Raw genomic sequence first — 17,424 nt, forward strand, 5'->3', positions numbered from 1 at the left:
ATCAATAGAAATAGAAGCAACAAAACACAAATTATACACATTTTAAAGGCTCTTTGGACTTTCAAGAAGATTCTCACCATGGCACATGGCTAACAGATTGGTGGCGTCTTTCGTCAGGGCCTGAGCCGGGCAGGGCACCGGCTTGACCATTAATTCCTTTGCCAACAGTTCAGGGGCATCACCAGACAAAATATGGCTTTAAATTGTATACATCTTCAGGCCAGCACTTACCACACGAATTCAGTCACTCTTTCTGAGTACTGAGAAGCAATGCTAAACCTGGCTTACATTTTTCCAGTTTATTGTTATTATTCATCATTATTTCTCACCATGAAAAATCAGCTTTCATCCCTCCCGCCTCCCCCACCCCGCCGCTCCCCTCCCCCACCCGCCCCACCTCATAAAAATCGTACTCTTGACAGTCTAGTGAAACCATTGCGAAATCCATATGGGGCATGCACGGTTGCAGCATTGTTGTAAATGATTTCTTGCTCTACTAGAAAAGTTACATTGTCTTAAGGTAACAAAACAGTTCTTTTGTGCTTTTCAATTTCTCTTTTTTTTTTTTTTTTTTTTTTTTTTTTCTTTTTCTTTTTTCTTAGAATGTTAGTGATGACTGACAGTTCCGGTGCACAGTTACAATGTACAAGTGAAATGAATATGCTTTGCATTGTTAAGGCATCCAATCTGCTGGTTTATATTTATGTGAAAGACAGAGGAAATATACAAGCAGACTTAAGAAAGAAAGTATGTTCATTGATTTCTATGAAGTTTCTCCCCCGAATTTAATGCACAAAATGCGTCACTCAAAGGGAGAGATTCCATGCATATTAATAGAGTAAAACAGCGTTAGGTTTTGTGTAAGCTTCCAAAGCAAAGGATACATTTTTTTAATCTACAGAACTAAATACTACAAGAATAATAGGCTACTATTTTTTGCCATATATTGGAAAAAACTTCTTAACTTACAAATAATACAAAAATAGACAATGGCTTTTGGGTGGAAATAAAAAAAAATCGAAGCATGGTTTAAAACAATACTAAAAATACAGTAACTATAAATGAAATGTTTAAAAATCACATTGAAACAACTAATACAACTGTAGGTGACCAAACAAATACGCACTTTCACATAGCAAACATACACAATAAAATAAACCAGGGGTGGGAAGAAGAAGAGGGAAAAGCAATGTACAAATTCCAAAGATAAATACATTATTTATATGGATATTTTACAAAATTCCCATTAAAACAAAAAGTCTTTTTAATTAACATTGCAAATATGTGCAAGCTAAAGGTAGTGAGCTTTTTTTTTTCCTTTTTTTTTGCAAAATATGCAGTAAAATCTTTTTGTAAGATTGGAAAACCGTCTTAAGACATTAAAATGTATAAATAGAACAACAACTTTGGCAAAAAAATTCACAAAAGAATCTACAATATTTATAACTACATACAAAAACACAACAGCAAAGAAAAAAAATCAGGCAAATGCATCCTAAGAGCTTTGCTGTATCTTTGCTATTAATTCTTATTTTTAAGAACACTTCTCAGTTAATGAGAGCAAAAATTCCCATAGAACAGAAAACTGTTTGGAGGTTTCAGCCTTCTCCTTACCCCCGGTTTCCTTTAACTCTTCATTCCAAAGCACTTAACCTGTTGTTTTAGTCTATTATGTTATACATGATGTAAAGGTTGGTCGACTGACAGAGACCCTATCTTGAATGGGAAAATCAAAATACCTGCCAGGTTGCTTAGTGGGATTTTCGGAGTATTGGTATAAAGTCAGCATTTAGAATTTTAGAATGAGTAAACTTTGGACTTATGGATGGTGGAGCATAAGTAAGATTTTGCTGGATAACTGGAGGCAGTATGGAATTCTTGTGCCTGGACCCTGTTCCGTGAAGTCTCAACGAGATTCTCACACAGCTTGTGTGCCACCACGCTCTTGAGAGGCCATTGGCTTCAGAAGAAGATGACGTACGTAAAAGATAGAATGACATCAGATTTAAATATGCAGTTTTTAATAATCTGTCTAGAGGCACTGGATTTTTGGAGTAGGAGGGAAAAACGTAATGACTTACATCACTTTTTAACGTTCCAGGCTGCATTTATTTACACAGTTACTTAAGACAACAATACAAAAGAGATAAAGAAGCTTGCACAGCTAAGGGATGGCATGTTAAGTTAGATATTGAAAATGCAGTCTGAGCTATCTACCATTTGATATGCTTTAAGGCGCAAAAGCCGACCCTTAGTTTTCTAAAAAATCTAACTGGCATTCCTATTCTGTCCCATACAAGCTTTTTTTTTTTTTTCTTTTTTCTTTTTTCACTTTTTTGTAAATATCACCACTTCATTCTCCCTTTACACAGCTTTAAAAACATCATAAATTAAAACATGGAGTCTTATTTATAGTGTCCCTTGGGTTCTAGCTTTCCGGTTTATAAAAGACAAATGATTGCAGAGTTAAGCCTTTAAAAAAAAAAAGAAAGAGAGAAAGAAAAAGTGGATTTGCTTTTATGAATACAGAATAAATATATCCCCCCAATACTTGGGAGGCACAGCTTTAAACAACACCCTGCACTTGCAGATCCCTTCCAATCTCAGTATTTGTAAAGTCGGTGATTTCTGTTTGTTTAAAAATCTGCAGTTATTGTGATTCCTCTTAAAAAGGCCTGAGTTAAAAGTTCCACTCTGGGACTTGTATCAGATTACTCTTGTAGCAGAATCCAACCTCTTCATTAATAAAATTCTTCAAGGCAATTCTTTCACATGGGAGGAACAATCATGCCAGATATCGCTGTGGAAAAAGAAAGAAGTCAATGTTTTTGCATAGAAGCAGCTCGCTGAGAAAAAATAAAAAGACCCATGCATGACTATGTTGATTAAATATTAACCACAGATGTGTTCTCATCTTCTTGGGAATGAATTTTTGTTACCGAATATATGTGCCGTATACGTCTTTAACAGAGCAGAATATCCTAAATATCCCTCTAAACCTGATCTCAATTTTAAAATATAATGAGAAAGTTGCATAGTTTGAATGCCGTTGGGAAAGTGGCAGCCTCAAACCTTGCAAAATAGTGAGAATTTTCAGTTTGTCATTCTTCTTTCCCTCCCTTTCACCTCCCAAAATACAGAGAACTGGCTGGCTCATTACAACTGCCAGTAATCCGCAAAAAAAGAAAAGAAAAATAAGAAAAATATAGCCTTCGCTGTGCAATTTATTTGGGAGGAAAAGTGAGCAATGGTGGTATCCATCCATCGCCTCTACTTCGGTCCCAAAGTAGAAAAGGAAACGCCAGAGGCAGCAGCCATTGCTCCCTGGGCATAGAAAGTTGGGAGAAAACCTTGGGGTGAGAACTGAACACAGATTTGCATGACACCCTAGAATATCTTCCCCACCACTGCTTCACTCAAGGTTTCTAGAAAAATCTGACCAAGTTTGATGGAGAACCGTAGCATAGGAAAGAAGTGAGGTCCTGGGATGAGCCGAGGCTGTCTGAGGTGAGCAGGATGCTGTCAGAGACCTGGAGTCCGGAGGCCCCGGCAGTATTTAGACCGCAGGGAATGGGATAGGCCAGGGCTCCACCTCTGGTCCTCTGCTTTTGAGTTCATTCCCCTGAGATGGTTCCTTGGACCTCAGCCTTCTCAGCCAGAACCAGCACTCGGGTGACTGGAGTTTAAATAAAGTAACAGGTGTCACGGGAGTAGCCTGGGCTCGGCTCCTAGGAAGGACCTGAGATAGGTTAGCCCCGAGGTTTGCTAAGCCTCCACTTGGCTCCAGGGTGACCTGCACTCACTGTGTAACTTCTCTGGGCTAGGTTTCTCTTCTGTCAGTGAGGCACTATCCCACCTGACAGATTTGTGGAATAAGGCAATAGTTGTGAAGGAATTAAAACAGTGTGGCAACTCTAAATAGATCACAGGAAGCAAGATGTGTCCATTAGAAGCAAGAGGCAGCCGTTCTTGGCTCACAGAGATGGGTTCGCATCCTCTGAGGCAGGGACAGGAAAAAAAGAAAGAGATTGCTTTCTTTTAAATGGCAAGTCTAAGCTTCAATTAATATCCTCGTCAGTGATGAGTGTGTCCAGGAAGTGACCTTCTTCATGTATCAGCCATCAGGCCCGGAAGAAGGTGCCTTTTGGGGAGTGAACCCCACTACCCTACCACCAATCCTGCCATGGACTCAGGGAGGCCAGGTTGGGCTCTGAACCCTGAGGCCCCACATTCTTTCTGCTTTCCTACCCCCCAACCGACATTTTAGATTCAATTAAAACAAAAACCAAAAAGGATCTGGCCAAACACTTTTTCCGTTAATTTTTAAACCCATCTGTATTCACAAGGAAATTCAATCCACATGTTTCTGATTCATTTGCACGTAAATCATCCAAATGCTGTTTTGCAAGAGCCGTTTTCGCAGTCCAAAAGCTCCTGGAGTCCTTTTCATAAACCTTCCAAGGACACCCCCCATACCACTTTTTTTCTTAGAAACAGGAAGTTATCTTTGGCCAAATGCTGACCAATTTAAATCCCCAAAGATTTGGGATCAGTTGGAAATGCAGTTCTCCAAAGATCCAAGTGAACCCTAGATTTGCCTGAAATGGGGAACTCAGTATTTCAGTCCCTGCTTTAACTTGCGAACTCAAGACACTGTAGCTCCAAAGGGAAGGAGGGCTGAGGTCCCTGCAGTGTGGCATCCCGCAGAGGTTGTGCATCCTGAGGGTCCCTGACTACACACAGCGGGAGCTGGAAGCCAGTGGCCACAGAAGAAGCAAGTCTTGTCTTCTCCTGAACCTGCTCTTTGGGCCCTGCATGAAAGGGCAGTTCCCATATGATTCACAGCAAAGTAAAAGGCTGACAAGCTTCCCACTAATTTGGTGCCTGGGCCTAGCCAGCATTTATCATCTAAGCCATGAAACCATTTCATTTGGAGGACCAGTATTTTCCTATTTTTAAGTTCTAACAGTGTGTTGGTACCTGAATAATATGTTAGATTCAAACTTAGGGTCACTTTGAAAGTTCAAAAGCAAAGAAAAACAGATGTAGCTGATGGCACTGCTTAACATGGAAAACAGGATCACAAACTCCAGTGACTGAAGAGGCCAGGCTGGGCACCTAAGCGAGCAGAGAGCCTGGGATATGGACGAAGGGGATGCTGCCGGTGCTGCAGTGTGCACAGGAGTATCTCAGCTTCCCCCAAAGGCTGCTGGACAAGAATCCTGCTCACAGCCCCCAACACTTCCGGATTACTTTAAGTGGGATATAAAGATTTTCATTTTTGAAAAGATTGAAATAACCCAGTCTATCCATGATAGCAAATAATCAATATTAAAAGCAAATATATATAGTATATCTGAGGAACCGTTGGGATGGATTTGGCCTGGCTCCGTTTCCAATCTCTTCTTGGTTGCCTGCCAGAATATTTGGGGTGATCTAGTGGGAGCCATGGAACCCCTTTGCAGAAGGAATTTTTCTAAATATGTAATATCAGAAAATTACAACAAATCTTATAACTGCAACTCAGAAGGCAGAAAATAGGTAAATTTTCGGCAAAGATCACTCATACTGGCCTTTCTGTCTAGGTGCCTCAAAAGACACCTTTAATAAGGAAATCCTACTTCGTTGTGTTCCCCCTCTTCTTCCATCTGTTTTGCAATCTGAAAATTAATCAGGGGGGCCAAGAAGGACAGTGCCTAAGCCTTGGAATGCTCTAAGAATGCCACTGGTCTGCTATGCTGCCCATGAAGAACCCCGAAAGATTCCCATCAGGAAGCCACATTCAACACCGCGTGCCGAGACAAGACCGGGCGGCTCTGCCACTTTCTCCGGCAGCTGGTGATCACATTCTCTGGTGAAACCCAAAAAGTTATTGGTTTGAAAGGAAATTCATTTAAGAATTTAGTGAATTTATTAATAAGAACAAAGCCAAAAAGGAAATGCTTGGCAGAGCTGAGAGATCTTGGGATGAGAGGGTGGAATATATTCTTCCACAATCCACCACATAGATAAGAATTGTGAGTCAGGGACCAAATGTGCTATAAGACATGGGGTGAGATCTTACCCAAACTGATATGTACCTGAAAGAAAACATTCACAGCATTTGGTACTAGAATGTATGCTATTGAGGCTCAAGAGGAGATGGGCAATCTGAGCTTCAAGAAGGTGGAGAAAAGAAACACTATACATATTTCAGTGGTACCTTGATTCATGAATGTTTTTGTGAACAATTTGGTTTGGGTAATTTTTTTTTTTTTTTTGCAAATTCTGCATTGGGTCACAAACAGGACTCTAGCCATCTTTCCCACACAAATACAAACATGCCACCTTTTCCAAAATTGTGGAACAAATTAAGCTTGTGAACTGAGACACCACTGTATTTCCTGGCATTGTACCCTCTGCCTTTTGTTTTTTAATATTTTCATTGCAAAGATTGCCCAGGATATGGCTAAGATTTAGAATTGTATTAGTGGGGTTCAGTGCATGTGCCACTTTCTTAGGGCTGCCTCTCTTGATGGATGAAGCCTCTCATGTAGAAACCATGCTCTGAGGTCCATAAGGGCTCTAGGAGAAGAGAGGGTGTTTCTATGGACAAAGGCTGAGCATAATTGGTGACTCAAGTTTTTGTCCTAAAAAAAAACAACAATGCGCTTGGGGTCTAGGGTCAGGATTTATCAACAGCTCCATCTATATAAGAATAGGAGGAGGGTTTTCTGCATGTTCATCTTTCAATTCAACATACAGCTGCTTTTCCCGAAGCTTGTAGACATTCGTCTCTCTGTGCTGGGTTTATTTTGCTTAATATAATGTCTTCCAGATATTTTATATCTGTGGTTGGTTGAATTTGCAGATACCTAAGTCATGGCTAGGAAGGGCAATTGTATTCCATTTAGTTTGCTAAATTTGCCTACATAGTCCTTTTCAACATGTTAAGACCAATTAATATCAAATACAAAGCTTTGTAAAATGAAGTTAAAAAGTTGATTCCATAGAAGTAGAAAATACAGTTGTGGTTACCAGAGGCTGGGAAGGGAATGGGTTGGAGAGGGAGGATGGAGGGAAGATGGGGGTGGATAGAACAAGTAACTTGTAGTGCTGTATAGTAAGAAGCAGGGTAACTTGTGGCTGACAACAACTGAGTATTTCAAGGTAAACATAGAAAGGGTTTGACGTATTCCTAACAAAGAAATGATGAATATGAGGGGTAAAAGATATGCCAGTTACTCTGATCAGATCATTAAACATTACATACATATACAGAAATGCCATGTTGTACCTCATACATACGATTACTATTAATGCAGTGGATGATTAAAGTAAAAAAATCTTTTAAAAATTGAAAAAATTCAAAGCAAACTGCATCTGTACTGAACATGTAAAGATTTTTTTTCTTGTCATTATCCCCTGAACAATACAGTATAACAGCATTTGCTTTGCATTTACACTGCATCATTGTTTTCGGTAATAGGTACTCTAGAGATGATTCAAAATATGTGGGAAGATATGTAGGACAGAAAATCCTACACCATTTATATAAGGGATTTGAACACCTGTGGATCTTGGTCTGCATGGGGGTCCTTAAAGCAGTTCTCGGTGGATTTTGAGCAATGACTTTAGCCATTGCTATTTAATTATGAGATTTCTCGGCACCTTTAACAAGCTTTTGTACATAGACAGTAGTTCAGTAAGCACCATCTTCTAAATTTGCTGGACCATAATACTTTTGACTTTTTTGAACAGAACATCCTGTGAGGCTCTGAAAGTTACTTTGTCCTAAATTAATGCTTTGGAAATGTGGTAGACTTTCAAAGGTGTTATCTACCTGGGAGGCACAGCCAGTTGGGATCACAGTAGAACTTGTAAGTTATAAACTACACAGAGAGGAGTGGAACTGACTCTATTTTCCACCCTTCTCCTTGCTTCTTGGCACCTGCACTGTGGTTGCTGAGCTACATACTGGTTACCGCACGTTGTCTAAGACTTGCCTGCCTCTGCTTCTTGGCTTGGCTTGTTCTTAGCCCTTCTGCTTCAAATGCCCTCTTCCCCATGCCCCTGTGCTCCAATCCTGCTTGTCCTTTGTCTGAGAGAGTTTCAAGGCAGCTGCTAATGTGAAGCTGCTCTGCTCTGGGTTCCCCTTAACCTTTCCCACCTCAGCATATTCATAGCTGGGTGCTCTGCCTTTCCTGATGGATGTGCTGACTTTGATGTCCCATCTTCCCTTATATGTGGGATATTGTGGTCCCCATGGGCCTGACCAACTGGCCTAAAGACAGCATGGCACAGCCGTAGGGGAAGGCACAGACAGGCAAGTGTGTGTGTAGGGTTTACATGCCTGGCTTCCCTCTCTTCTGAGTAACCCTGGAAAAACCATCTCTATGTCACAGTTTCCACATCCAGAAAATGGGGAGAATAGATGGTTGGAAGGACACATGTGACCATCAGAAGCCCGGCTGGAACTGGCTATCCTGGGCTGTGCATACCTGCAGTGCTGTGTTGAGAGGAAGCTAAGTAAAAGACTGCTGGTGAAGAGGTCGGTAAGGAGTGGGCTTAAAAAAAAGCATGATGTGTAATTAACAGAGTGGTAGTTGGAGGTAAATAGGCCTTTAAAATACTTGAACAGTCTAAGTGTGTCACCTCTAATCTTGTTTACATGGTCAATTTGCTTAACCGACTCTTCCTTCATCATTTGCCCTGTCTTAATGATCACAGTTCTGATCTAGTTGGGTCCCAGTGAAGTAGGTGCCACTGTACTATTGCGGAGGAGGAAGAGGAGGAATAAAACGCTTCAGTGAGCCTTACCCTCCTAGGTCCCCTGTGAACAGCAAAAGTCAAGTCCAAACTGCTAAAGACGAAGCAAGGCTGGAGCTCATTGCTAGAATGTCACTTTCCCCCAAGACCCAAGCAGAAGCTCCTGACTGCAAAATGTGATGCTCGCCTCAGCCTGAGTCAGTCCTTTTGACTGTGCCTGTGATGGCACACATAGGGGCACGGGCAGTTCCCGTGGGGGTTCGCCCCATGACTACAGAGGCTGGGCCGGAGCAGGCAGGAAGTGAGATGTCTCATTAATCCGGCTTTAACTTCTATATTCATATTCCCACTCATGTTTGCACATGATAGAAATTCAAAAAACAATAAATGTCTTTTTTCTTTCTTTTGATCATGCTCAACAATCAGAGCATCTCTTCATCACTAGTCCAACTGGAAGAGGAGGGCAGGAGGGCAGGGTCGACCACAACAGCAAATCCGGTACTAAGTGTGTCTTGAAGTCACACCCCAAGCCCTCCAGGCCCTATACCTTATGTTAGAAAGAAAACATGGGAGAAGACACCCGGGTGCTAAGGAGAGGCAGGGAACTGTCTCTACTTTTGGAATCTGTAATTGAGTTAGAATTGGGTTGCACAAGCTGTAAGGGACAAAAGCACAAATTGTGTTATGTGTCTGAAGCCTTTGCATTGCTACGTAAGCACACATACCCTTCCAATTCTAGATCTGCTAAAACCCAGGAGGCTCTGCAGCCTGGGCTCAGCCCCCCATCCTCAACCCTTCTTCCTCCCAGTGGTCCACATGGCATGATGACATTTGACCTCACCGTGGATAGTGATACAGCTGTGGACCTTCCAGTAGCAGGGACAACCCTTAAATACCCCATTACATCTTGCTCCTCAGGCCAAGTCAACTTTAAGCCAGGATTGAGACTGGCAGCTCAAGAATGGTAAATTTCTGCTTCCCATACGCATTACTATAGCATAACACAGCTACAAGGCATGGATGCTTAAGCATTCTCCCCCTAGTGTGCCAGCTGGAGGTATAGGGAGGGTGACAACGCATTATTTTTAGCTGAAAAGAATCATACTGGCATGAATGGGTGGCTCCCCTTTGTGGGGGGGTGGGCATTTCCTACCACAAGTAACACTGCCTGAAATCAAGTTCCACAATCAGATTATTTCTCTCTTTCCTCGAAGAAGATGGATTGGCCAATGAGAGCATCGGGGTGCTATGCTGGGCACTGACTTTGCTGTGCCAGGCAGATTTGCCAGCAGGTTTCTGAGGAATGTTTTGAAAAGCTCTGCAGCAGCGAGGGAGAGTGATAAAGTGCTCAGGCTCTGAAGTCAAATGGTGAGGGTCTATTTTGGCCCCATCATTTACAGGGTGACCTTGAGCAAACTGAGCTTTAACTTTCCCTTCTCTACAATGGGAACGGTGCTGACTTCACACAGTCCTGAGGAGGATCAGTGTGTGCTTACATCCTCGTAAAGCATCCAGCACAATCTGTGCATGTGAGTGTAAACCTGTATGCGTCTGCACACATGAACTGGACTGGGAAGTCCCAGAGGTGTCACTGCCCTCCTGACCCCTCCCTGGCCTCCGTAGGTGACCTCTCTGTGTGACATGCTGCCTCGTGACAGAGGCAGCATGGGGAGCACTGTAGGGGAGCAGGTAAGGGCACAGACCCTGGCAGGTTCACATTCCTCTCCACTGGCCAGCTCCATCTGTGACAGGCACTTGCCCAAAGCCTCCTTTGATCATCTGTAGGGTGGTGATCCTGAAAGCCTTCCTACTTCATCAGGAAGTCATGAGGATTAAATCACATAAAGCTAACTCCATGTTTAACACAGAACCTGACACTGTTCAGTGGCTGATTATTTTATTGATCTTGTTTCCCTGCTGGCTGCTTTGGGCATCTGGGATGTGTCCTCTTTACCCCCTGTGAGTAATAAAGTGCTTGGGCGACGGAAAGAGGAGATGCATTTTTGAGCCCGACTTTGAAGCTATCTTCTGCCACACGCCAGCTGTTGAGAGCCAGGCACCCCCTCCAGCCTTTCGTTTTCTCATCTCTAAGGTAGGGGCAGTGAGTGGCTCCACACAGCCCTGCTGAGGGGAACGGTGGAGGCTGTGCAGGCTGACACCATGAGCCAGGCCAAGTACCTGAGAACAATGGAGAAACAGTGGAACCACTTTTAAAGGCTGGATTTCTTTCATTTTTAAAGGGTAGAATGAAAAGGTCACCTGGAGGCTTAATGACTCTGTTACTTCCCATATTCTATAGTTAGGAAAGCACTTGGGCAATTTTCCTATTAATCAGAATATATTAGAGCTGTTCTAGGGTCTCTGGTCGTGAACAGTAGATCTCTGGTCGTGGACAGTAGATCTTTGGTGTATGATGTCTTAACCTTGGGGCTCTGACTGGGTTGCAGCCTACTCTATCAGTTATCAGCCCTGTATACATTTGTTGTCGTACAGGGACAGGAAGGGAAGGCCAGTCCCAGGAGACATCCTGCACTGAAGAACTTGCTAGAGTTCACAGAAGACAAGTCTGATAATGGTGACAGTGGGAAGTGACAGAGGACTAAAAAGAAACAACGGCCTGAGTCAATGAAAATGTCAAAGCAAACCTTGGGCGTGAGCAGAACTGCTGGACTTGGAAATAGAATTGCTCAGGCAGCTTCAGCAGAGCAGGGATCAGTAAGTAGGACCAGTGGCCAGTACCGAGGAGAGGGAACACAAAACAGAGAAGCAGCCAGGGCGAAGGCTGATCCACTTAGCAACAGCGAGCACCTACTCTGGGCCCTGGGAGGTGAACCCCCAGAACCTGGATAGGCTGCTCAGCCTGGGGCATACCTTGCAGGCTGTTCCCATTGGTGCTGGTGCAGGTTGGAGGTGGGGAGGTCTGGGGTCTGACGACAGGTGCGAATGCACTCTTCTGTTTCACGGCCGAGACCATGTTGGCTGGTGAGAAGGAAAAGATGCCAGAGGAGCTGCTGCAGTTGGAGGGGAGGCTTGTAGACGAGGCCATGGTGGGGCTGGATGGCACAACTGAGAGACAAAGGAAAGGAAAAGAAAATCAGGACTCCTTGTGGCATCTGGAGACAGGAAACTCAGATCCCACCCTCTCTCGAACCTTGCCTGAGCTCTTGGGCTCTGTCCATTTCATCAGTTAGTACTTAACACGTATGTGTTCCAGGTTCCTAGTAGAGTAGTATGCTAGGCATGGGAGAGAGCACTTTCCATCAGGGGAAATGGTCCCTTCTAGTCAACCCAAGACTGAACCCAAAATAAACATGCTCACTTGAGCACATCATGGAGCAGAACACAGATCCACACTCCTCTGTGTTTTCTAGGCCAGGAAGCAAAACATGCAATGCTTTCTAATCAAGAAAGTCCCCTTCCCTTGAGCCCACCAGAGTTCAGCAAACTATTTGGGTAGCCTAATCCTTGGCCTATTGGCTTTGGAATTTCAGAGAAGTGGGAATCAAATTGGTCATAGGCAGCACCTGCCATGGGGGAAATGACCCCTTGTCCTCGGCCCAAGGCGCTACCCAACCGAATCACACTGAATGCTTTATGGAGCAGAACACAGAGCTGACATCCTCAGAGTTTGTGCAAACATTTTCTAAACTGTACTTTCTTTTAATGAGGCTAGCATTTTTATACATCTCTTAGGATTTGTAAATGTGAAAATACGCTCAATAATAACACCCATTTAAATTGCAAAACTCCTGCACTGGAGATTTGATTTTTAAGTATTCGTAGACTTGAAATCCTGCTGGTTCGCTGAGGAAGGCAATTAATCTCGTTGGCAAATGTGATCATTATGTGTATTTAGAGGTGAGGAGCTCGGAGGGGTGGTTAACAGAGAAAGGGGTGAAATATAGTCTAGCAGCCCCATTCGTTATAACGTTATTAGTTATCAGCCTCTATACTGGAAAGTGTGTTCACCAGTAGAATGTCTTATTCTATTTTTTATTCTGTTGGAATTTTTCAACATGATTGGTTTATGAATAATTAAATATTACAGAGGCAAAAATTCAAATCAGCTGGGCTTTGTGTTTATTGTTTTATTTGCATTTATGCAGATAAAACCGTCCCATCTGAGGGCCTATTTGAGAATTTAATACTATATTTGTGAGCGCTGAGGAAATCAATTAATGGAAATTAAATGTTCGAAGTTTCACAGTCTGACAGATGCAATCTCAGGCTGAAGTCACTGGATGTCTGCACGGGCTTGAAAAGAGAGCCAATCCAAGCCCCTAAATTGAATTGCTACCATATAGCAATTAGCTTATTGATTTAATTAAGAATGTCACCTTTTAATTTTCAGGTCATGATTGAAACATTTTCTGATTGAACAGATGGGAGAACACAAAATGATAGATCTATGAGAAACAATCTCTCAATAAATCAGGATCTAATGTGAAACTAACCCTAAACATTGACTTTCGAGTAGATAGACGTGATATATGCAGATTATTTGGGGAATTTCAATTGTTCAACACTCTGCTGGTTCCGAACAAATTAAATTACAAAAATAAAATTTAGCACACCCTGAGCAGAAAATGTACCCAGAAAGTAAACAGCTCTATGTATACTTTCAGAACTAACTCTTAAAAGCCAAAATTGACATTTCCTTTTTGAAAAGATTAATGCACTTTGCATTTGCACCATGGAAGACAATTTCAATTTTTTAATAATTTCAGCGAAGATTAGTTTTTAAAAATCATGAATATTCTTTCACTGAACAACGTATCTTCTGACTTTCTACAAATATCTCTGAGTTTGACCACATTTTACTTAGCAGTAGAGTCCTCACCATATCCAAAATGAACTTGGTTACATATGTAAAAGTTCTCAAAAGGAAATTAAAAGGTTGTGAGAACACAACTCACAACACTTTATAGAGACATGCTAGTCTGCTGAGGTTCTTCAGATGTATTTTATACATAAAGATGACAATTTACTGAACTTCTTTAGATACAATCTAAATGTACCCGAATACACCCTTTTAGCTAAACTTCTTTTATACAAGGACAAGGCACCAAATAATATTTGCTGTGTGTATTTTGTCTTGCCAGAGTTTTGGGGAAAAGCAATTAAAAAATTTTAAAGAACACTCTGAATATAAAGAAGAAAACTCTAGGCATTAAAGCATAATGACACCCAATTCCCTGAGGGGAGATAAGTGCCAGACTGCTGTACTGCACCATAGCATCACTACACATTATCTTTAGAGCACTGTGATTGTGACTTAGATTTCTGAACTTGTTTGTCATATGCCAGGCCTCAGAACCAGTATCATATCTGCATCTTGCAGCACTGTATCGTGGCAGGTGCTGATTTTTGAGGCTTGGGGAAGACAAATTTGTCTGGGTTTCCAGTTAGTAACTAACAGAAGCAGGCATTGACTGTAAGCATGGTGCTTGGCATGACCTCCTGGGCCTGCTTCTGGTTCCAACAAAGTTCTGAGTATTGAGATGACACTATGGGGTGTGAGCAAAAGCTGGGAGCTCAGAGGTCACTGCCATGTCAGCAGCATGACAAGGGAGTGCCCTGCAGGATGGGGACCCTCAGACAGAGGAGCCCAGAGGGTAGGTCCCACAGCATGCACTGCAAGCAGCTCTCCCAGGGGAAAGGGAAGGACACACAGAACACACATCTACTTACTGGCGTAGGGCGAGTTGGCAGCTGAGCCATTGAGGAAAGTTGGGGAGCCGCCCAAATTGGACATGGCAGCAGAGCCGTACCCATTCATGCTTGTGGTGACAGAGTTATAGTTGGCCTGCTGGGGGGTGGAGCTCGGCACGTACCCATGCGGTGACACGCTGCTTGAGTTGCGGGTGAAACCTGAGGGTGGGGACAAAATGAAGGGTGAGGGTGGTGTTTCTATGGTGGCAAGCCTGGCAGACTCAGGCAGAGGAAGGATTGTTTCTTGTCCCTTTCCTCAAATGCAGAGGAAAGGGATTGGGTGATTCATGTGTGTGGTTGTTGGTGCTAGCTCTCTGATTAAAATGGGAAGCGAGCAAAAGACACATTTCTTAAGAGATCATAAATACTTAGCAGGGGCATGAGAAGTGGCAATGCAGGGCCTATAAATTATCATTTTGGAGAAGACATAAATCCCAGTCTAAGAGATGTACCTGGAGTTAACAGGTTTCTATTCCAGGGGCCAGAGGGATGTGCTGTGGGCCCTCAGAACTTTAATTCCAACCCTCTGTGGAATGCATCGCTCGTGGTTTATGGGGAAAAGTCAAATGTACAGAACGCTAAATGCATGCATCCTTTCTAGTCCCCCGTCCAGATTTCCAGACAAGAGAACTAGAAATAAAATCCTGAAACCATATCTGACACACCCAAACTAGAAATCCTCTTGTTGAGAAGAAAAAAAATTTTAAATAAAAAAATTGTTTTATGTCAAGGTAGAGCATGAGGTTGGGCTTTGTCAGGGAAAAAGGGGGAAGAAAAGAGCAGGCTCCTGACCCTGGTTGGTGGCTTGCGATGCCTCTGAGACGTTCACGGCCAGTTGTCCACTGAACGAATTCACACCCATCATGCCTGCATGGACCGAGGTGTTGGCGAGGGCTGGGAGCTGGTTGTGGTTGCGAGGGACACTGTAGAGGGCCTCTGCAATGTCAGCTGCTCTCTTCAGGATGATTTCCTGAAAAAGCAAAGGAGTAGCCCTGTTAGAGTTCCCCAGCCAGATGGTTACTTCCAACAATACCGTTTTTCAGATGCTTCCTCTAGGCCAGGTGCTGTGCTGAGGCTCTCCGGGGCTCACTGTGTTCACGTCTACACCTCTGCGGACAAATCTGTGAAGTTAATCTCATCCCTGTGCCATATTACAAGTGGGGAAACTGAGGCTCTAAAAGTTAAAGAATTTATTTAAGGACACTCATTATTTAAGGCCAATATCTTTAGTCTGACTTTGAAGGTCTATCATAGTACGTGGCTGTGTCGTGGGCTTTTCCTTCCTATGAATAACATACAGCTGCTCTGAAGTTACTGAATGAGAGGAAGAGAAGGGAAAGGAAAGAAAGAGAGGGGTAGAGGGAGGCAGAGAGAGAGACTGCAACTCATGTTGCCTTGACCTAGGATCCTGAGTAATAGAAGGGCTGTGTGTGTGTTGGTCCAGTTTCCCGAGCGAGTTGAGTTCTATACGTGGAGCTGCTCTGTAAGACAGAAGCAGACAGTACTATTCAGGCCTCATTATATTTTTTAGGAGAAGAAATTAAACTCGTTTCTTCTAAATTTGCTTGAAAACCTAAGAGAAGTAAAATAAAGCACCAGTAACTCTCTTTTTCAATTATGAAGTACATTCCCAGTAGAGATTAGTTTTAAGTAGAGTACTTTTTCTGGTACAGGAAAATGATTCAATAGAAAAGGCAATAAAAGATTTACAAAAGAGGGAAGGATTGAATAGCCCTGCAACATGCCATATCTGAATTACTTACGCTCTTAACTCATGCATATGGCTTTTATGTTTTTTATGCTTTCTCATACAATCAAAAGTGTGAGATCTTGCACTGAGGGAGGAAGTAACAGCTAACAGAGCCAGAACGCTCACCTGGTTGTTATGGGGCATCCCATACAGGGCTTCCACCAGATCTGCAGCCCTTTTGAGTATCACTTCCTGTCAAGAGGAAAAAAAAAAAAATACAGTCCTCTGAGTGAAGGCAGGTTGTCACGATCTCTTCACATGATCATGTTCCATTCTTTCGGGCAATTCTTTGCCAAAGCACAGCTATAAAAGCAGCACCTTGGGGGATCCCCAGAATGGTGCTAAATCACCAACTTATCCGTGTTCACATACACACTTAATCGAGTCAAAGGTGAGCATCATTGGTATTGCAAGATAAAATACATCACTCACTAGTCCGCTATAGGCACGATAAAGCACTCATATGTTTATTGCTGAATACAATCCTGAGGTCATTTACTAGATTACTCCAATCAATGCCATTCAGTGCATGTTATGAATCCATAAGATGTGTTTATTTTACACTTAATTGCTTATTTCAAGACCCATGACCTTATCAGACAGGTCATTTTTGAAGAATTTCCAATCAATCTTGAGCTACTAGAAGCATGTAGCATTACACTTCTTTTGTTTATCTCTCTGGTATTGCAGAGCTACGATATAATGGGGTGCTACTTCATGTATTGAGGCAAAACACTGTCTAAGGCTCTTACCTAAAAACTCTCCTGCTCTCAGAAGCACCCCCGTGGCAGCACCTGTTTCTTTTATAACAATTCTTTGCAATTTCAGTATTGTTTGTCATTCCTCCCATTTGCTCCTTCCTTATCTAGACAAACTCTTTACTGCTTATTCTGGCTGAGGAGCTATCTCCCTCTATTCGTTCAGCTGGGCTTCCTCCACTTTTAATTTCCACAGTTCTAATAACATACAGTATGTTACAAAGGTGCATGGGCTGGTGGCAATTTTTTTCATCCAGACAGAGAGCAATCATTCTAAGTTTTTTGCCCTAATTATCTGAGGAGTTGTTTATGCTGGGATGTGCAAAGGAAGGGAAAGTTAAGCTTCAGGCATGTACAAATGAAAGTTTAGCACAGAGTCAACCCCAAGAAGGGATATGATTATCAGAAGTGATTTACAGGAAGATCTGTTTACTATTTTGTGCTGTTGGGAAAGTT

The 17,424-nt window shown here is 42.6% G+C and overlaps 1 protein-coding gene across 6 annotated transcripts in view; it reads right to left on the minus strand.

Moving 5' to 3' along the window:
* Window positions 1-543: 543 nt before the first annotated feature.
* The window catches only part of Ebf1 (EBF transcription factor 1), a 427,788-nt gene continuing 410,907 nt past the window's right edge, over window positions 544-17,424 (minus strand). For all 6 annotated transcript variants that reach the window (XM_063230720.1, XM_003473317.4, XM_063230717.1 and 3 more), the window contains 5 exons: window positions 16,337-16,402; window positions 15,253-15,430; window positions 14,440-14,619; window positions 11,620-11,814; window positions 544-2,800 (listed from right to left, as the gene is read on the minus strand). In XM_063230720.1, coding sequence (XP_063086790.1) covers window positions 2,769-2,800; window positions 11,620-11,814; window positions 14,440-14,619; window positions 15,253-15,430; window positions 16,337-16,402 — 651 coding nt within the window. In that variant the 3' untranslated portion in view covers window positions 544-2,768. The remainder of the gene's footprint in view (window positions 2,801-11,619; window positions 11,815-14,439; window positions 14,620-15,252; window positions 15,431-16,336; window positions 16,403-17,424) is intronic.

This window comes from Cavia porcellus, unplaced genomic scaffold, assembly GCF_034190915.1.
Source record: "Cavia porcellus strain 051 isolate PalLab524CR breed Dunkin Hartley unplaced genomic scaffold, mCavPor4.1 scaffold_19, whole genome shotgun sequence".
Taxonomy (NCBI): domain Eukaryota; kingdom Metazoa; phylum Chordata; class Mammalia; order Rodentia; family Caviidae; genus Cavia; species Cavia porcellus.